General features: G+C 53.3%; 2 protein-coding genes across 4 annotated transcripts; both read left to right on the top strand.

Moving 5' to 3' along the window:
* The first annotated feature begins 372 nt into the window (after nucleotides 1-372).
* On the top strand, nucleotides 373-16,092 carry abca5 (ATP-binding cassette, sub-family A (ABC1), member 5). 3 transcript variants are annotated; one of them, XM_061809520.1, is made up of 38 exons: nucleotides 373-616; nucleotides 921-1,075; nucleotides 1,416-1,638; nucleotides 1,877-2,050; nucleotides 2,132-2,229; nucleotides 2,582-2,808; nucleotides 3,371-3,512; nucleotides 4,149-4,337; nucleotides 4,644-4,791; nucleotides 4,973-5,150; nucleotides 5,388-5,449; nucleotides 6,007-6,293; nucleotides 6,603-6,722; nucleotides 6,794-6,932; nucleotides 7,148-7,238; nucleotides 7,303-7,442; nucleotides 7,530-7,649; nucleotides 7,913-8,132; nucleotides 8,262-8,428; nucleotides 8,504-8,631; nucleotides 8,711-8,848; nucleotides 9,661-9,774; nucleotides 10,176-10,346; nucleotides 10,433-10,546; nucleotides 10,834-10,974; nucleotides 11,058-11,126; nucleotides 11,640-11,731; nucleotides 12,421-12,544; nucleotides 12,625-12,742; nucleotides 13,250-13,341; nucleotides 13,716-13,885; nucleotides 14,101-14,176; nucleotides 14,258-14,352; nucleotides 14,733-14,852; nucleotides 14,932-15,084; nucleotides 15,166-15,245; nucleotides 15,325-15,380; nucleotides 15,563-16,092. In XM_061809520.1, the coding sequence occupies exons 2-38, from the start codon at nucleotides 962-964 to the stop codon at nucleotides 15,689-15,691; spliced, it is 5,019 nt and encodes a 1,672-aa protein (XP_061665504.1). In that variant the 5' UTR covers nucleotides 373-616; nucleotides 921-961; the 3' UTR covers nucleotides 15,692-16,092. The 3 variants fall into 3 exon arrangements, with proteins under 3 accessions (XP_061665504.1, XP_061665505.1, XP_061665506.1); XM_061809521.1 differs by having other exon boundaries at nucleotides 374-616; nucleotides 1,416-1,602; XM_061809522.1 differs by lacking the exons at nucleotides 373-616; nucleotides 921-1,075; nucleotides 3,371-3,512 and having other exon boundaries at nucleotides 1,520-1,638.
* A 1,020-nt stretch (nucleotides 16,093-17,112) lies between these two features.
* Nucleotides 17,113-19,206, top strand: chmp6b (charged multivesicular body protein 6b). The gene is made up of 7 exons (XM_061811126.1): nucleotides 17,113-17,175; nucleotides 17,949-18,058; nucleotides 18,132-18,219; nucleotides 18,284-18,370; nucleotides 18,581-18,646; nucleotides 18,912-18,992; nucleotides 19,066-19,206. Exons 1-7 carry the CDS (start codon nucleotides 17,113-17,115, stop codon nucleotides 19,204-19,206), a joined length of 636 nt encoding a protein of 211 aa, XP_061667110.1.
* Nucleotides 19,207-20,067: the final 861 nt, after the last annotated feature.

The following is a 20,067-nucleotide window of genomic DNA, read 5'->3' on the forward strand; positions in this document are numbered from 1 at the left end:
TGTGAGGATAAGCGGCTCAGAACATGGATTTCTGGCGGTGTAAAAGTGGTGAGTTCAAACGATCGACTGGCCGAAGTCTCCGCTTTGGTCGACGTCGCAGGGATGAAAATGAACAGTGTTGAAAAGACACCTGACCACAACGACGGCTCTGTGATGCTTCTGAAGTGGCGTTATAGTTTCTTCCAAGCTAATCTTCGTTTCCATATTTGTGTCACATTTATGACGAAAGGACTATTTACGGATTCTTTTGATTATTTGTTTGAATTCACTCTGAGCACGCCGATCGCCTTGTGACGTTTCCTCCTATAAAGTCACTTTTTTCGGTTTTGTGTTTAAATGTCCTTTTCGTATTTTTGTATGTATGTATTTTTTATGATTTGAGGTTCGTGTTTGTGGCAAAGCGGTCCAAATGATTGAAGGAGGCGTCTGTCAATCACATGAAGGTCAGCTGAGATTGGACAACGTTTCAATTTTGTGGGCGTGGACGTTTTGACAACCGGAAGTCAACGGCGAACGAAATGGGGACCGGATACGGAGTAATAAGTCAACTATAATGTGTGACAAATACAAAAGACCCTAACCCCGTCTTCGGTGCCCTAAAAATATTGTGTTGTAGGTGAGTATGTCAAATGTTTTTTTTTTTTTTTTTAAATTGTTTATGTCACCAGGATTTCGATTGTCTAGCTGTCGCTTGCTAGCTTGAGTCAGTGAAGCGAAAAGGGAACGTTGATTGATGATTATATTGGATTAACTGTTAATATTTCATTCACTTTCCTAATATGGATGAATAAATTAATAGCAACAAGCGAAGAGAGGGCGTCCATCTCGGCGGCTTGGACAGCGTGTGGATGTTTGTCTGTGCGCGTGTGTGTGTGTGTGTGTGTGTGCGGTGCTCGTGCTCGTGCCCGTGCTCGTCGCAGGTGAGCGCGGCTGGGGGCAGACGAGTCGCCTTGCGGAGGTCATGGCGGCCAAGCCCGGCGGGAGGGTCACACATGCGGCAGTGTGGCAGCAAACGCGAGTTCTACTCTACAAGAACGTGCTCATCAAGTGGAGGACCAAACAGCAGAGTTTGCAGGTCTGCTTCTCTTCTCTTCTCTTCGCACCTTTTCCGAACCCACAGCAGAGGCAGAGATCGGAGAAGGGGGTCGCTGTGACCCGCTTGCGGAAGTGGACGATGAAAAGCTTTCGACCCGTGAAGTCCTTTTGAGGAGAAATTCCGTGCACAGTGTACCCGGTCGAAAAGTCTCCCGAGTTCAGGTCACCCGGTGTGCCCGGGGGCCCGGGGCCCGGGGCCCGGGACCCGGGACCCGGGACCCGGGACCCGCGACCCCTTCCGCCGGGAACGAGCTTTTTTTTTTTTTTTTTTTCTGCTGAAATGTTTCCGGAACCACGATGTTTTCCTGGTGCTCTTTCAGGAAGTCCTCCTCCCGCTGCTGCTGCTGGCTCTGCTGATCCTCATCAGCATGCAAAATCCGCACATCTCCTACGGCGGCTTCGGCACGGCGGAGCTGGAGAGGAGCGACGGCGTCTTCAAGGGCCTCGGCTACACGCCCGTCACCGAAGTCACCGGCCGCATCATGGACGAGGTGGCCCGGGAGTTGCGTAAGGAGCGCGCGGCCCGCCTAACCCTATGGAAACGTATTTGTACACGCACGCACGCACGCACGCACGCATGCAGATGTATTACATACGCACGTGCGCATGTATGCACGTTGATAGAGTAGAATGTCTTTATTGTCATTGAATAGGGAGACGCCCCCAACGCTCTCCCTCACTTAGTCACGGACGTAATGGCGCACATTTGTCTGCCGTCGGTGCACACGCGTGCGATAAGACTCGATATCCGCTCGCTTCCCACGCTGTGGTCACCTGGCAGACCTGCACGACGGTTTGGAGAAGTTCAGCAGCGAGGAGGACCTGGAGAACGCCAGCCTGTACGAGCCGTCCGGCTTCGTGGGCGTGGTGTTCGCCGACGCCTCGGCCACCTCGTACAGCCTCCGCTTCCCCTACGGCCGACTGCCGCCGCCCGCCGACTTCAGCGAGTCCGTCGGTAAAGGCCTCGGCGCGGACGGGATTCTCGCCGACTTCTCCGCGTTGACCGCGTCTTTTTGCGCCGGAATCGCCTCCGCAGCCGACTGCCTGAGCGGCTCCGCCGACTGCCGAGCGGCCGGCTACTGGTACTCGGGATTTGTGCGCCTCCAGTCGCTCATCGACGCCGCCATCATCCAGGTGAGGAGCGCCCGTTTTGGGGCCAAAAGACGGATTATCTTTACGTTGCGTCAAAATTTGACCCTTGCAAACGCTTTGTCTTTTTGCGCAACATTTTGACAAAAGTTTGTGACGGATCAACTTGAAATATTTCCGTTTTTTTTTTTCCGAATGGAGGCATGCACTTTTTCAAAAAAAAAAAAAAACCAATTGGAAAAACAATAAAGAGATGAATGGACGATTAAAATGACTGTTGCGTTGGCGTCACGTTAAACCGCGCCAAATATTCTTGCGAAGAACGTCGCGAGTCTACGACGCTTCAGCGGCAGCCGAGCCAGTCAGATTTGAATCCGCGTCGCGTTGTCGTTGAAAGGTGCGGACCGAGCGCTCGGTGTGGAACGAGATGGACGTGGACGTGGTGATGATGGGCCAGCCGGGCTCGGTGGAGGTGCAGAAGTTCCCCCGCGCCCTGATTTCCATCTACCTGGTCCTGGCCTTTACGCCCTTCGTCACCTTCCTCATCGTCAACGTGGCGGCCGAGAAGGAGCGGCGCATCAAAGACGCCATGACCATGATGGGGCTGTACGACTCTGCCTTCTGGTAAGCGCCAGGGCGGGAGCTGGTATTCAGGTAGAAACGGCAAAGGAAAAGAAAGGCGCTGGTCGGCTTTCAAAACGCCGCACGTCGCTCGCTGACGGCTCCACTCGGCACCTTGAAACAACCCGAGCGAGATCTTGTGTTGAAATCCAATTGGGCTCACGTTTGAGGAGGAAAACGTCGCGAGATTTCCCTGACCACGGACCAGGAGAGGTCCACGCACCGCCGGTTGAGGATCGGCGATTTAGCTTTTGTTTTCCCTGAACGATCGGACTTGTTTTGGTTCTCCCCCCGAGCCGATCTCGGTCCTCAATGCAACTACGGAGATTGCGTCCCGGATCGTTGCGTCAAACGTGCGTACGCAGCATTTCGGCGCAAATCGACACCTCTACTCAATCTTTTATTTTTTTATTTTTTTTTTTGGGGGGGGGGGGGGCGCAAATTGGGCTTGAGCCATTGAATCGTCTGGCTCGCATGAAAAACCTTTTCAAAGTGGACTAAAATCCTGCCGATTTCTTTGCCATTTCCATGTTTGAACCCCCCTTCCTGCCGGCTGCGCTTCCAGGATGTCGTGGGGGCTGCTGTACGCCGTCCTGGTGAGCGCCATGTCCGTCCTGATCGCCGTCATCGCCACGTGCACGGCGCTCTTCCCCAACAGCGAGTTCTCGGTGGTCTTCTCCTTGGTCTTCCTCTACGGGATTTCTTCCGTGAGTGCCGCGTGCATTTCGAGCACACCCGCCGTGCGTGCAAAAGTTGGAGCCCTCCCACGTGCAGAAACATTGAACCCCCACGACACACGGGATCGGGACCACGTCCTACCGTGAAGAGCCAAAATCCCCAGTAATTCCTGCACCCACCCCCAAAAACTTTGCAAAAAGTGAAGGTAGGTTCCACAATCAAACTCCTCAGCTCGTCGAATACGCACTTCAACAAGGTGCCTGCCATCAGGTAGCAGCAAAGCGCTACCTTTGTCTCGATCAAACTCCTCAACTTACTTCACTGTAGTTCCTCGGCACCAGGACGCCAACGGTTAGCGCGGCACAGCACTACTTTTCTGTCCGGTCTAGTTTTTGGGAGCAGCGATGCGACACGACGGCACGAAAGCGATACTTTTTGTGAAAACGACGCTTCTCATTTGAACTTGAACCCGGCGCCAAGATGGCAGCGAAGCACTACTTTTGTCTTAATGAAGCTCTTCAATGCAGTTCCTAGGCACCAAAAGTACCGCAATACTTTTTGACTGCTTTCGGTTGATTGGCAACTGCTTGTTTCCTTGTTAACGTAATTGGGGGGACCCCCCCCGGGTGCCCCAACATAAACGTGGGTCTTTTTTTTGCTCGCAGATCTTCTTCTCCTTCATGCTGACGCCGTTATTCAAGAAGCCAAAGCTTGCCAGCACGGTGGGCTCCGTGTCGACGGTGGTCTTCGGATGCCTGTCGCTCCTCACGGTCCTGATGAAGGACTTCCCTCAGCCGCTGGTCTGGATCCTGTGCCTGCTCTCCCCCGCGGCCTTCTCCATCGGCATCGCACAGGTCGGACGTTCTCGACTGTACTTGCGGCCGTTTGACTTTTTTTTTTTTTTTTTTTTTCCCCCCAAACGTCCAAATATTTCCAAATGGACTTGAATGTAATGCAGACGCCGAGTATTTTGGGGCCTGGATGACCGCATGAGCTACTTCCTATTCTACCGATCATCCAAACGGCATAATGAATGGAAAAATGTGCACGCGTCCGTATCGTTTTCATCCCCTCGCAGTCACCGCGCTTACGTGGGAGTCGAGTCCCTTTGCCGTGTCGCGCACACAAAGGCAAGTGTGACGCGTGCCACGTGACCTCAGGTGGTGTACCTGGAGGCGCAAGGAGATGGCGCTGCGTTGTCGTCTCTGACGAGCGGTCCTCACCCGCTCTACGCGCCGCTGCTGATGCTGCTTTTGGACTGCGTTGTGTATCTACTGCTGGCCGTCTACTTGGACCAGGTCCTGCCAGGTGAGGGATAAATCGGCAATTTCGGGACATGGGGCTCATCTCGGCTGCGTCTCCCGAAACGCCTCAACTCCAGTTGACTTGATGCGCCTTTGCCCGCTTACTGTCGAACGCGGCGATACGCTGAAAAGTTGAGGGTTAAGATCTGAGCCTTCTTTGTGGCTCTGGTCGACATCGGTCGCAGGCGACTTTGGGACGAGGAGGTCCTGGCTGTACTTCCTGAAGCCGTCCTATTGGTCCAAGCGCAGCAAACGCTACACGGAAGTCAGCTCGGTATACGACGCCGACGCCAACGGCGCTCCCGGCGGCGCCGAGTCGGCGGAGGCGGTTTCCTTCGAGTTCCGAGGCAGAGAGGCCATCCGGTAAGTTTGCGTGTTTCCAGATCCGCTTTTGTCTTGAGCGGTATGTTGTTCTGCACTTTAGGGACGGCTGCTTCCTATTCTTTCTTTTCGCCGGCACTCTTGTTGTCGGCACATTAGTCTTTGGCCACGCTTAAATTCAAAAGACAGGAAATGCTTTTGACATGTGTCAAGAAAAACAAAACAAACATTTGTTCTATTACTGTCCATGTCCGGCGTTTCCGGCGACCTCCGCGGCAGCATCAACAACATCAGCAAGACGTACAAAGACAAGGACGGCGACAGCGTGGAGGCGCTCAGAGGTCCAGTCCACACTCGCACAGCGTCGTGCCGCTCGCTTGGCCCCAATCAGGCGTTTTCACACTTCTCAGCCAGCGAAAAATTGCATAGCGCGCACAACTCCTCAAGACCAAAGAATGCACACTGATGACATTTTTTTTCTTTCACTATGTTTTCATATTTGCCATTCTTCTTTTTTTTTTTTTTTTTTTATCGGCGGCAGCACAGTGGACGACCGGTTAGAGCGTGTGTGTCACAGTTGTGAGACAAGGGGTTCAAATCTTTATGGCGTTTGCACGTTTTCCCCGTGCCTGCGTGGCTGTCATAGTCAAAAAGGTCATTTCTGTTCAAAATAACATTTAAAAAAAAAAAAGCAATGAAATACGTTCACTTCCTAATGCTGTTGGATTAGCAACATTTACACAATCTTTTATTGTATGTATTATTTTATTGTGACAACGTGTACGTAGGACCTGCGGTAGCCAAAAGCGGTTTTGACTTGTAAACGGCGCTTCGCGTCCCCGTCCCGACGGCAATTTATGCATCATAAATCATTCAGGTTGAGTCTTTCCGTCTCCAGGTCTGACCTTTGACATTTACGAGGGCCAGATCACGGCTCTGCTGGGCCACAGCGGCGCCGGTAAGTCCACTCTAATGAAGGTCCTGTGCGGCATCTGCCCGCCCACCGCCGGCTCGGCCTCCGTTTACGGCTCCCCGGTGGACGAGATGGCCGACGGGCCCGAGATGAAGCGACTGGTGGGCGTCTGCCCGCAGTTCGACATCGTCTTCGACGTCCTCACCGTGGAGGAGCACCTCAGGATCTTCGCCGCCATTAAAAGGATCCCGGCGGCGGACGTCGAAGGCCAGGTAACGTCCGCGCGCTTTGACGCGTCGCGATGACCGTCAACAAAATCATCACCATTGTCAGAACTGATGCGCTAAACAGTTAGCGTAGGCCGGCGGCAAAAACCAAAAAACAAAGACAAACTTTAGTGAAAAGCTTTCTTTCTTCTTCGTTGTTCTCAAAAAAAAAAGCAGGAACATTTCAGAGGAGGCGCTAAAATATGTACAGTGTTTTTGAGCATGTTCCTAACCCCCGGGGGAGGGGGGGGGGCGTACGTATCCCGTGCGATATTAGCGGCTCCGCTACAAAAAGTTTCACCCCTCCCCCAAAAGGTGTCGAAAGTGCTGCAGGATCTGGACTTGAAGAAGATCATGACGGCTCGGGCCAAGAATCTGAGTGGAGGCCAGAAGAGGAAGTTGGCGGTGGGCATCGCCATCCTGGGAGACCCCAAGGTACCTTCGCGATGCCCCTGCCCTTTGCTTTCAGTCGGCAACAGGATGACGGCGCTGCTGCTGTTTTTCAGATCCTGCTCCTGGACGAGCCCACGGCGGGCATGGACCCTTGCTCCCGACATCAGGTGTGGTCGCTCCTGAAGAGCCGCAGGGCCGGCCGAGTTCTGGTCCTCAGCACGCACTACATGGACGAGGCCGACATCCTCGCCGGTGAGGGTCTCGGATTTGCCTCGCCTCGCTGATGTACTTGTGTCAGCTTTTTTCGTGTATATTTTTACGAACTATACGGCACTTTGTTTTTTACTGCCGACTCCCCCTTTGACATATTTGTGAAAACTTTACTGCAGCAGCAATCTTTGAGGCCTTGTCGGGGTTTATGTCAGAACCTTTTGGAGACGCCGAGTGACGTCTTCTCTGTTGTCCAGATCGCAAAGCGGTGATCTCCCAGGGCCGACTCAAATGCGTGGGCTCGTCCATGTACCTCAAGACCAAGTGCGGCGTGGGCTATCACCTGAGGTACCCGGCGCTCACGTGGCCTCGCCTCAGTCGCCTCCGACCGCTTTCGTCTCCCTCCCGGCAGGATGACGGTCGGTCGACGCTGCAATTGCCAGAAAATGTCCTCGCTGGTCCAGCGTCACGTTCCCGAGGCCAAGCTGACTCGGCGACAGGAGGCCCAACTGACCTTCACGCTGCCTCTCGAGAGCAGCCGCAGATTTGCGGGTACGGTGAATTGGGGGGGGGGGGGGGGCACGGACTCTTAATGATCGGGGCGGGCCTTAAATCTCCACTTTTTCCCCGATTGGTTAGGTTTGTTCTCGGAGCTCGACTCTCGAAGCGACCTGGGCCTGGTCAACTATGGCGTTTCCATGACGACACTGGAGGACGTCTTTCTGCGTCTGGAGGCGGAGGCCGAAGTGGACCAATCGGGTACGAGCCTTGCCGACGCGCCTGCCGCTCCAGAAAAAAACTGCGTGTCCTCGGAATCTGGTCAAACGGTCGACGTAGTGCGCTCGTCGTGGCCTTTTTGTCCTACTCCTGAGGCAAAACTGCACTATTTGACCACGTAGATGACGGAAGTGTACCCGTGGCCTTTCTTTCTCGAGCTCCTACGCTTGTGTGACAAATGTCGTGACCGGTTAAGCTCTAGCGCAGATGTAACGTGTAGTCGTCGGACTGTGATCCGGGAAAAGATTACAGCGTGTTCCATCGGGAGCCGGCAGAGGAGGGGAGCGACTGCGCGGCGGCGGCCGGCGGCTACGACGACGACGACGACACGGACCGACGGCTGCTGACCTTCTCGGACACATCTGAGGCGGCGCGAGGCGGAGCCCTGTGGCGCCAGCAGTTCAGCTCGGTGGCGTGGCTCCACTTGCTCAACTTGTGGCGCGAGAGGAAGGCCTTCATCTACGTGTGAGTCCAGTCGAGTGTCCGTCATGTTTTGCGGTGCGAGCCAGGCAAACTACACCTCGATAAGATCATTTCTGGTTTTGGTGGCAGACTTGCGCGCTGACTAACGAGGAGCCTCCTTTTTCCTGCCAGGCTGGCTTTGACGCTGGTCTTCGTAGCCGCCCTGCTCATCCTGTCGGTGGCCAGCGGGAACATCCGGATTCCCTCGCCGGGACGCCAGTTCCTGCCCGTCTACCTGCTGGGCAGGAAGCAGCCCCCCCACAGTTACGCCAGCAGCCTCCTGGTTCTCAATTCCACAGGTGACACGGTGGGGTGGGGTGAGGCGGACGCTGAATGTTTTCTCCGCTCTCACCCGGCGTCGAACGTTCCCGCAGGCTCGGATATTTCCGACTTCATCCGTAACCTCGAAGAGCAGGACATCGCGGTGGAAGTGATGAAGCGCGGCGACTACTTGGAGGCGGCGCCGCACAGCGCCGCCATCAACGTGACGGGATCCAGCAAGGTGACCGCCGTCTGCCGTTGCGCGCTTATTAGCTCGATAGAAGCACGGCGGCCCACCCCGGGATCGGCTTTTGTTGCAGGGCTTCCGGTTCGGGGTGGCGTTCAACAGCACCGCCGTCCACTCCCTGCCGATGACCATCAACATCCTCAGCAACGCTCTACTCAGAGGTCTGAACGGCACCGGCCGGATCCGAACTTGGACCAAGCCCTTTGACTATGTGAGTTTTCTGACAAAAAAAGATTTTCCGTGAAACGAAAGCAGATTACAAACGAGCCCCCGGAATGCAATTTGATGGCTTTTCACTTCATTTGACATTTCGGCCTCCGATTTTCGTTTTGTGGCCCGGCGGTTGTCTCTTACGAGACGAGTTCCGCTCCAAATTGGAACTGGCCCGGCGGATGTTTGAGTGCGGCCATAAATTGTCATGCCCGTGGCAAATGAACTCAGTTGGTCAAAATGTTGTTTCTTGCGAAGCGATAACCGCTCTTGTATTTGATGGCAGCGACTTTTTCTGACACTTGAGTTTGGCGGCGTGCCGTGAGATTTTGGGGTTACCGGGTCAAACGTCGGACGTGCGTCGGAGCGTGACCTTTCCGGACTTCTGTTGGATGAATTGATCCGGGTCGGCTCCGGTATTCTTATTGAGTTGCGAGGAAAACGTGCATCGTCCGCAAGTGTTTTCCATTTCTTCACGTGGCCCTTCTTCATCCGGGAAAGGCAATCGAGAACAGATTCTGGCGCGCAGTTGCGACCGGGTGCACGGTTAGGATGTAACGCTGACCGAAGACGAAATCGGACGCGCTTGCTTCCGACAGAAACAAAAGAGAACCAACCATATGAGGCCTTCTTGGCGCTTATTCGCAGTTGTTGCCGTCTTCAGTTTTTGGGTTGTTTGGGTTCGGCCCTGGCGCGGTACCGAAGTTCAAAATGTTTGTTGTGAGGCCAGGGCCTCCCGGGGGGACTTTTCTACTCGAGACAAAACTTGTCCCGACAACGGTCACGTGACGGCAATTTCCCGGCGTCCGACAGCAAATCCCAGAGGCCACCGCGTACGTGCTGGTCTTCATCGAGGCCATCTTGCTGGGAATGCTGGCGGCCGGCATGCCGGCCTACTTCGCCATGGAGCACACGCGGGACCGAGAGGTAAACGCCGCTTGAACCATTCTGCGGGGGGGGGTCTGCTGCCGCGAACCCTTTTCGAGATTAAGCTTGAGTGGATGGAGCTCGTTTTACCGCTGAGCGCGCACCGGCCACCGAAATAATGTTAAATGTGACGCGGGGGCGCATTACATTTTTGTTTATTCTTGGTGTTATTGAAAAGGGACCACGGCAGTGGGTATTGATTATTTCCAGCTTCGCCTGTGCATATTTATTGAAGAACTGTGTGTGTGTGTGTGTGCGAGGGAGGGCAAAAGATGGTTTCATCTCTAAGGGGGGGCTGCTACCAAAAAAAAAAAAAAAGTTTGGATTTGGTGCTTTCAAAAAAGCTGATGCAATAATGCTTAAATGGCTATCTCCCCCCCCCCCCCCCCCCGCGCCCTCAGCTGAAGTGCCGCTCGACGCTGCGCACCTCCGGCCTGCTGCCGTCGGCCTACTGGTGCGGCCACGCGGCCGTGGACGTGCCCTTCTACTACCTGGTCGTGTCCTGCATGACCGTCATCCTCCTCTCCTTCCACACGGGCGACTTGCTCTCCTCCGGCAGGCTGACGGCTGTGGTCTGTGGCGCCACCGCCAATACGAGCGGGAGCCCCCGTCGTAAAGTGTTTTTACCGTGTGGTTGATTCCTCCGTGTGGCTCTCAGGTGGTCTGCACCGTCGGCTTTGCTCCGGCCGTGATCCTCTTCACGTACGTCTGCTCTTTTGCCTTCGCTCGGGTCCAAAGCAACAAGGACTTCTTTTCGGTCATCTCCATGATGGTAAGTGACATGTAAAAAAAAAAAAAAAAAAAAAGATTATTATCAATGTGCTGAGAAAAAGTAGTTTTTGACACCCCCCCCCCGTCCCCAAGTCCAGACTTTGACCCAAACGTCATGCTGTATGATGTTCAATGGGCCGCCTTGAAGACCTTACGTTAGGTGACGCCCGCTCTGGGGCTGCTTTTCAATTACAGGACCTGGACGTGTATCAATCTTTTTTGCTGTCTGTGGCTTCAAACTCTCTTGGTACATGCAGAAAATTGCATTTTGTCTTGGATGTCTCCCAGGTGTGCGTGGTTTCGGTCTCGCTGGTTCACGTTCCGCTGGTGGGGGGCGACCCGGCAGAGGTCGGAGGAGTGCTGCACGACACCCTGTGCGTCCTCAACCCGCTCTACCCGCTCATGGGCTGCCTCAATTGCATCACCAAGGTCTCGTACCTCGACAGCCAGCCAGCCCCGACTCAACAGTTTGTCGACTTGTGAGTATTCACTGGGTGACTTTGGCCGCTCAGGACACCTTCCGCTCATCTGGCGGCGACCCGAACGTCCACCACCGAAACCTGCTCTTTGCTGTTTTTGCCGTAAGTCAACAAATTGACATTCTAGCGTCATCTTCCTCCTTCCAAGCAGCACCGGGAAAACGTGGCGCTTGAGGACCGTACTGGATCTTTAAGTGGTAAAACTCAAATGTAAGGTATGTCACTTTGAGTAATGATTGGATAGGGTGAGTTGTGATAATACGAGGCGGAGCTTTGACCGCATTTGAATGTACAAAGTTTTGAGCGGGCAAAGAGGATATTTTACATCGCAGTCAATGATAGCGCAAGAGTTGATGAAATGAATGGATCAAAAATGAAGATTGACCCATTTGCGAATTCGTGACGACTTTGTCTCGATTTCGGTCGAGTTATAAAACTACTCGTGAAGAAGTTAGCTTGTCCTTTTTTTCTTTGTTCTTTTTCGGAAGCAATCCTCCATTTGGCGGATCGGAAGGGCGACAATAACGTCCAAATATCTCGAAGGGATTCTTGCCGGCCGGGTGTGTGTTTTTGCCCCAGCGTGGTGAAAGGCGCCGCCGTCTTTTGTGTGCTCAGCCCTACGTGCAGTGCGCGGTGCTGACGTCGGCGCTGCGCTGGCTGGAGGGCCGTCACGGCGCCGGGACCTTCGGGACGGATCGCCCGTGCAGGTCGGCGTCGGCTCGGGGATCCTCATTGTTGGTAAAATGTTTTCGTGCGCGCCTTGAAGTCTACTGCCGAATTCTCCCGCCAAGGTGAAAAAGTCGCGGGACGCCCACCCGCGATCGGTAAAAAAAAAAATTTCCTTCAACACAAATCTGGTGTAGGCACACATTTGAAACGCGGTTCCGCTTCGGGCAACACACAAAACAAAAGAGACAACGAAACGTTTGAAGGGCAAAATGTCTGCATGCTCGAGGCCCGCACGTGACGGCAAATGTCGCGGCCCGGCCGAGACAAATTAGCGTCGACGTCACGCTGGTGCCGAACCTTCAAGCAACTTCCGCAAAAGTATTACTTTGGCAACTTCTTCGGGCATTTTGATGTTCAGGAACCGTTACTGAAGTTAGTTGAAGAGTTTCATTGAAATACTCGGGATGCGTTACCGACACATTTTTGCATCAGTCGTCAATCATAGACTTTTTGGGGGAGTAAAGGGGGAAAAATGACCTGAAGATGGCAACACAACTCTACTTTTGTCAAAATGAAAGCGCTCCACTGACTTCAACGTAGTGCCTTGACGCTAAGATGCTGCCAGAGTGAGTCAGAGCGCATTTTTTGTGCGTCCAAAGGGTTAACAAAAAGAAAAGCCATTTTGTGGGCGGGGTCAGCCGTGAGCTCTTGTGTGCCCGTGTCGCAGGACGGCATCCGCGAGCAGCCCGAAAGCGGCGCAGCGCGACCCCGACGACGGCGGCCCGGACGAGGATGAGGACGTTCGGATGGAGGAGGCTCGCGTCAGGGAGGCGCTGGCCTCCTGCGAGGAGGTGAGAAGCGTCGACCCGGGAAAAGTGCAACGCGGACGCGGGATTCAGTTTGAGAAGTTGAGTTGGCGTTTTGCCCGTAGAAGCCGTTGCTGCTTGCCAGTAACCTGAGGAAGAAGTACAAAGGTCGCGAGGAAGGCTCCACCCACGGCAAGAGTGGAAAAGTGGCCACCAAGAACGTTTCCTTCCGCGTTCAGAAAGGTTGGTTGCTCGGACCTGCGACATCACGCAGGACTGTCGCTATTATCGCGGTATTACCACACGCTCCAAAACGTACAGCTCAGCTCACTTCGACGGGGTTCTTTGGCACCGAGATGGCCTCCGAATGTTTGAATGTATGGCGAAAATAAGAAGAAGAAGAAAAACCTTTTTAACATTTGAAATTGGAAACGGAATTTCCCCACAAAATGTCTTGAAAATGACACCTTGACAAAAGTCAATCATGACATTTTTTGTTACTCATAATCCCAACATAACGAATAGCACGGATATGACCAAATCTGATTTTGCAATTGAGCTGGATTACAACTAAATGTACCCCCGCCCCAATCAGACTACTACATATCGACGACATTAGAGAGAGTATTTTAAAAAAAAAAAAAAAAAAAAGAAGAATTCAAATCAGAACTTTGAGCCGACAGTATTAACGAGGCCCTGACTCAGCAAGTCGTTTTCTGCCGTTTTGACCATCACGGCGATGTCCCGCAGGCGAGGTTCTGGGGCTGCTGGGGCCCAACGGATCCGGCAAGAGCACCGTCGTGCGCATGCTGGCAGGCGACGTGGAGCCCACGTCGGGACAGGTGACCAGACCGGCCGGATTTGACCCGAGCGCTTGACCGAAGCTTCCAGTACATTCCGTAACATCGACGCACGCACGTGTGGATGTTTTTTTTTTTTCCCGGATGTTCCAACTTTTTAGTGCAAAGTGAAAACGATCATCCAATTGGTTCGATGACTGAAGGCGGAATGTCTCATCAGGGGTAGTAATTTAACACTATTTTTGTGTTAGATGTGGAGATGGCCAAATTCAAAAGAAGAAGCCAAAATTCAGTTGATTAAACAAAGCACTTTTGAAAACCGTTTTTTGCAGGATTTCAAATGGAAGATGCGGAAACCTCAAATGGCACAGGTGCACTTCCATAATTGTACACGTGTCCCGTTTGGCCGCGCTCAGGTGCTGACGGGAGACGACAGCGGGTCGGGGCGGCGGCGGCGGCGGCGCTGCTTGGGCTACTGCCCCCAGGTGGACCCTCTGTGGCCTCGCATCACGCTGCGGGAGCACCTGCAGATCTACGCCGCCGTCAAGGGTCTGAAGGGCCCCGACGTCCCGGGGATCATCAAGCGGTGGGTCCTGCGACCTCCTCTCTTTACGCGGGACAAGAAAGAAAAGTACGCAGACTGAAGCACATTCGCTGCCGTAGACGCGGTCAACAGGCAGGCCTCGGCTCAGGGCCTTTCTTCCTCGTGTCCTTTCTTACCTGTCCTTAGCTTTTGTCTTTTTTTTACGTTGAGGTGTCACAAAAATGAAAAGTCACGGTTGTGCTTTTTGCGCACCGCAGGGTGGTGGACGCTCTGGAGCTCAGAGAGCACGAGCACAAGCAGGCCAAGGCTTTGTCCGCCGGACTCAAGAGAAAAGTGAGACGGCGACGTTGCGCGCGTGTCACCCCCAACAAAACTACTTTTTGACGTCGGCGCGTGTCGCCCTCCTCTGCTCAGCTGTGCTTTGCGCTCAGCATGATCGGAAACCCGCAGACGCTTTTACTGGACGAGCCGACGTCGGGGATGGACCCCAAGTCCAAACAGCGCGTGTGGTGAGAACGTTTGCTCGGTGACATTGCAGCTCACGAACCGATTATTACACTCATTGTTTTATTTGTAACTCCTTTGAATGAAGGATTCGTTTTGGATAGGTTTCGTTTCCAAAAAAATACATTCATGAAATATATACACGCTGTCAAATCAGACTCAACCTCTCCTGTTTCCTGTTGGACCAAAATGATTGAATTACGTTAAAAGCCACAAGGACGAGAGAATTTTCTGGCCGGGTGATGAGGTCGTGGCTTGGGAAGCTCCCGATAGGTCCGTTCGCAGCACGGGACGCAAATGGACGGCACACCTGCACTTGGACTGCACTTTTTTTCTCCCTTTGCTAGTCGACGAAAAGCCAAACGCTAATTTTGTGTGCGCGCAGGCGCGCCATCCGCGCCGCCTTCGGGAGCGGCCAACGCGGCGCCGTGCTGACCACGCACTACATGGAGGAGGCGGAGGCCGTTTGCGACCGCGTCGCCATCCTGGTGTCGGGCCGGCTGAGGTGAACCCCCCCCCCGACGGCATCTCGGCGGACAAAAGGAGGCAAACGTGTCTTTTGCGCGCTTCCTCGTGTCCTTCAGGTGCTTGGGCTCCATCCAGCATTTAAAGGCCAAGTACGGCCGAGGCTACGGCCTGGAGCTGAAACTCGGGGAGGAGCTGGCGGAGGTCCGGCAGGGGGCGCTGCTGCACAAGGAGATCCTCGCCATCTTCCCGCATGCCTCCAGGCAGGAGAGGTGACAAATGCGCCCGCGGGGCACGCAAACAACCCGCTTCGTGGCAATCAGTGAGCGGATGTTGGATGTTTGTCGTCGCAGCTTCGCCACGCTGATGGTGTACAAAATTCCCCGGGAGGACGTCGCCTCTCTGGCCGGCGCCTTCTCGCAGTTGGAGCGCGGTCAGTCAACGAACGAACGAACGAACGAGCGAACGAACGAACGAATGACCGGGTGCGACATCGTCATGTGTTTGTGCAGTTAAGCAAACGTTCAAGTTTGAGGAGTACAACTTCTCGCAGTCCTCGCTGGAGCAGGTGAGACGTCCGCCACCGTCGTCGTCGTCATCGTCACGTTCACGCGGGCGTCAAACTCGTGGTGTTTCATCGCCACGGTGACCGGGCAACAGGGGGCGCCGGGGTGCCGCCTCACCGTTCCGTGTTCCTTAAAAAATTATTATTGCGGCGCCGTCCATTGGTGTCTTGTGCTGCGCCCGCAGGTCTTCATGGACTTCGCCAAGGAGCAGGAAGGCGACGACGATGACGTGGGCTCGCTCAGCACCACCTTCCAGTGGCGTCGCCTGCGCCACGACCAATCCGCGGGCGACAGCGTCGTTTGTCAGCTGTAAAAGACTGTGTGCGTGCGTGTGCGTGTGCGTGTGTGTGTGTGGCGTCACGCCTTTGCCCCTTTTCACGATGGCGCCCGAAGGTTTTGTGTCGAAAACCCTTGTCCCAGCGAGACCCCGCGTGACTCTCCTGCTTCTCAAAGTCGGTGGCTGATAAAATGGCGGCGTGAAAAGAACTTTTTTTTGGTGGTGTTTTCGAAGGAAGGCCAAGCTGTCCACCGCGGAAGCGCCAAAGCAGAACGTGAACCCCTTTCACGCCGCAGACTTTGTGTCGAAAGCTACGGTCGCTATTCCAGGTGCCGGCACAGTCGCGTCCCGAGCGCCACCAGTTTCAAAGGGAAGGTTGGAAGCACCAAAGCGAGGCAAATAAACGCGGCTTGTGCCGTCACACCCATTTTGCAAAAGTGCGCTCCGAAAGTGGATTCTTGTGTTTGAACGCCGAGCGCGCGTCGTCCAGATTGGGCGTCCCGACCGTCCTGCCTCTGCTGCGCCGGCGTCAAGCGGGAGCCGTCCAAGATGGAGGCCCCAAATCGGCGCGCGTGATGGCGTGTCCATTAGCGAGGGGGGGGGGGGGGGCGCTTATCCTCACAAGGCCCACGGGACGGCTGGAGTCTATCCCAGCTAATTGCTCAATAAACCATAATGAGCACTAGTTTGGAACAATGTATTAAATAATCGGTCAGTAAATTATGATGCCCGCATTAATGAACTTGAACAGGAAATTTCAAATAGCTCCTGTCCATTTTCTCAGCCGCTTATCCTCACAAGGCCCACGGGACGGCTGGAGTCTATCCCAGCTAATTGCTCAATAAACCATAATGAGCATGAACCCTAATTGTAAATCTTTTAATGAGTAATTGGTCAATTATGATGACCTAATGGAACAGCTGACATTGTTCACTGGTCTCCAGTGTTGTCTTGAGATACGAGCTTTATGCGCTTCTTGAAAATTCTCTCCCCAGCCGTGATTTCTATTCAATCAAGCAAACAAGCCAAAAATGTGTATTTTAAAGACGAACTTTCACATTTCAGTTTTGTGCGCGCATCCTTAGTTGGGACCGAAAAAGGTGTGGAAATGTATTTCCTAGTACGTACTGTATAGTGATCAGGGAGGATGGAATGGCTGCAAGTTCGCAGCAACGATATCAATATGTGCTCACTAATAACTACAAACAAAATATTGAGAGTCGTTTTGCAGTGTTGTTGTCGGTTCTTTTCGTCCCTGAACGGCCGCCGTCCTACTTCCGGGTGTGGGCGCGGCCCTGCCGAGCCCCGCCCCGCCCCGCCGGGCCGAAGTTAGCCGGCTAGCTCGCCTCGCTAACTTTTTGGGTTTCCTCCCCCCAAGCTAACAACTTGAATTCTCATCTCGACGAGTTTGGTTTGGTTTTCTGGTCTGCGCGTGGCGGCTGTGATGCTTTGGCACGATGGGGAATCTGTTCGGGAAAAAGAAACAAAGTCGCGTGACGGAGCAAGATAAGGCCGTTTTGGTAAGTCGCAGCTGCACAGCGCAGGATTTTTAACGACCCCCCCCCCCCCCCCACCTCGCCCAATTTTCCACATACTCAAAAATGTCAAGAAGCTTTTTGGATTTTGACATGTTACCACGTTCCAACTGTCACTTTTCAATTCGGCAACGCGTTTGGAGTTTCTTGTTTTGGATGCTGGATGCGGTGTTGAACTCGTTTTCCGGGTATTTCTGTCAAATGTAAACAACAACAATCTGTTTTCACGTTTTCAAGCTTATTAATCATGACCACGAATAATGATTTCGTTTTCCAGGTAAGCAATGGAGATGAGCTTCTCTTTCCCAACGTCGACCTGTTTGCGGGCAGCGGGATAAAAAAGGCAATTAAGAGTGCCAAAGAAATATTGCATGCAGCAAAGGTTAAAAAAACATGAGCCGCCGCACAAAGTTTACGCAGACACTGGCAAAACGCTAAATAATGGGGAAAAAAAAAAAAGTCCTCTCCGAAATACACCACAGTGTTCTTCGTCCCATCCTTAGCTGTCAATAGATATTATTTAGATGTCGTTTCGATTCCTTCTCCAAGTTTAGAACGCAAACGTGCGGCGGGGTCGTGAACCGAGAAGGAACAAACCCTGCGTACGTTGTTCCGAGTACAAAGGAAGGAATAATTAGCCGACGCGTTTGTGGTTGATGAAATGCTGGAGATCTGGGCCAGCAACTTCTCGAGTCCCTAAAAACGCATTTGGCAGAAGTTGGGGAAACGTTGAGGCCAACGTTTTTGTGCCTTTGCAGCAACTGAAGCAGCAACGAGACAAACTGAGGCAGTACCAGAAGAAGATCGGCCTGCAGCTGGAGAAGGAGCGACTTCTTGCCAAGCGGCTGCTGAAAGATGGCCGAAAAGAGTAAGTCGGGAACGCCGCCGACGGTTCTGGCGGTGGCCCGGGGTGACGCGTGTCGCTTGCGGTCGGTCCTCAGCAAAGCGCTGCTGCTGCTGAAGAAGAAGCGCTATCAGGAGCAGCTGCTGGACAAGACGGACAACCAGATCAGCAACCTGGAGCGAATGGTCAGTCGCCGCGGGGGTGCCGGGCGGCGCCACGCGACGCCCGCCTCACCTCCCCGTTTTCCAGGTCCAGGACCTGGAGTTCGCCCAGATCGAGAAGAAGGTCGTCGACGGCCTCCGAGTCGGGAACGAGTGTCTGAAGAAAATGCACGAGGTAGGCCTTGCCGTCGCCCTTTGAGGTGACGCCCACCAAAACAAACAAGGAAGTGAGCGGCGTTGGCCTTCAGCGCTACAAACTTTTGTCACCACCCAAAAAAAAAAAAAAAAAACATTTGCAAATTTGCAAAGTGAGCATGACCAATAACGGCAAAACGCGTGAAGCTTTCCAGCCTGCTGACCAAACGGCCCTTTTTCCCCTTTGCAGGCCATGTCCGTCGAAGAAGTTGAGCGCATCTTGGATGAGACGCAGGACGCCGTCGAGTATCAGCGGGTGAGGGGCCAAATTGTCAACGGGCGCCGCAAACGGGCGCCGTTTGGGATCTGATTGGAGGGGGTGGGGGGGCCTCCTCGCATCCGTCGGGGATTCTAAATGACACCGTCAGTGCGATTGGTTGTCCGTCTCCGTGTGCCCTGCGACCGGTTCAGGGTGTCCCGCCCGATGACAGCTGGGATAGGCTTGTGCCCTTGTGAGGATAAGCGGCTAAGAAAATGGATGGATGGATGGAAATCAATCGCTTTTTAAATTCTCTGCACAGCAAATCGACGAGATGTTGTCGGGCTCGTTGACCCAAGAGGACGAAGAAGCCGTTTTGGCCGAGCTGGAGGCCATCACTCAGGTGCGTCTTCGTCGTCGTCGTCGTCGTCGTCGTCGTCGTCGTCGTTGTTATTATTATTATGACCGCCCTCCAGGGAGACGTCCAGCTTCCCGAGGTCCCTTCGGACCCGCTCCCGGACGCTCCCGAGGCCGCCGGGGACCGAGCAGGTTCGTTGTCTTTTGTGGTCCTCATCGGCGCCACCTGCAGGAATGAAACGCGAGCAAAGTCCACTTAACCGTGAAGGGATTTTTTTTTGTTTGTTTTTTTTTTTTTTGTAAGGCGTGACCGGTTGTGTTTGCAACGGTTGATTATTCCCGACCGAACTGACGAGAGAGGCCCTCGTTGTAAAAAGCGTCCGTCGGGACTGAGGGAATCGTTCATTTGGAAGGCCGACTAATTTGCATCTCCTTCGGCGCCAGATCATCCGAGGAAGAAGGCGGAGAAACGCCATGGGAATGACCTCCGGCTTCTCGGCGACCTCCGACCTGTCGCGTAGCTTCCTCGTCTCGTGGGACGCACGTACGTACACGGAACCATGTTGTCGTTTTTCATGGGAAGCGGCGCCAGTCTCAAAATTAAAGCAGACGCCAAATTGGACATTTATGGGAGGAGTTTTTTTTTTTTTTTTTTTTTTTTAACAAGATGCTTAAGCTGTCAAGTGGAGTTTTCCAGAAGGTCGCTGCCCCCCCCCCCCCCAAAAAAAAAAAAAAGCAAGTGCAATTATTGACCAAAAAAATGGACTTTAGCGTGTCGTGTGCACGCAAACTTGAGCACTCCAGTCAAAATGTCAACATAAAATATACATACAATTAAATAATAAAAAAAATGAATTCATTTGTGACTATAATATGCATCATGAAATTGTCCAAATTAAATGTATGCAAAATGTTAGTTTGTACTTTTTTTGTTGTATTGACCATAATTCATTTGAGACATTATCAAATAGATGAATAAATGATACATTAATTCTACTTTTGGTGTGAGAAAACTTCTAAATTAATATGACGCACCCCAAAAAACAACAACTCGGTGTTGAGTTAGTGCCCCGAGACTTCCGAGTTTTGGGGCAACGCGTTGGCGGCGCCAGTTAGCGCCC

Source organism: Syngnathoides biaculeatus, chromosome 22, assembly GCF_019802595.1.
Source record: "Syngnathoides biaculeatus isolate LvHL_M chromosome 22, ASM1980259v1, whole genome shotgun sequence".
NCBI classification, from domain to species: Eukaryota; Metazoa; Chordata; class Actinopteri; order Syngnathiformes; family Syngnathidae; genus Syngnathoides; species Syngnathoides biaculeatus.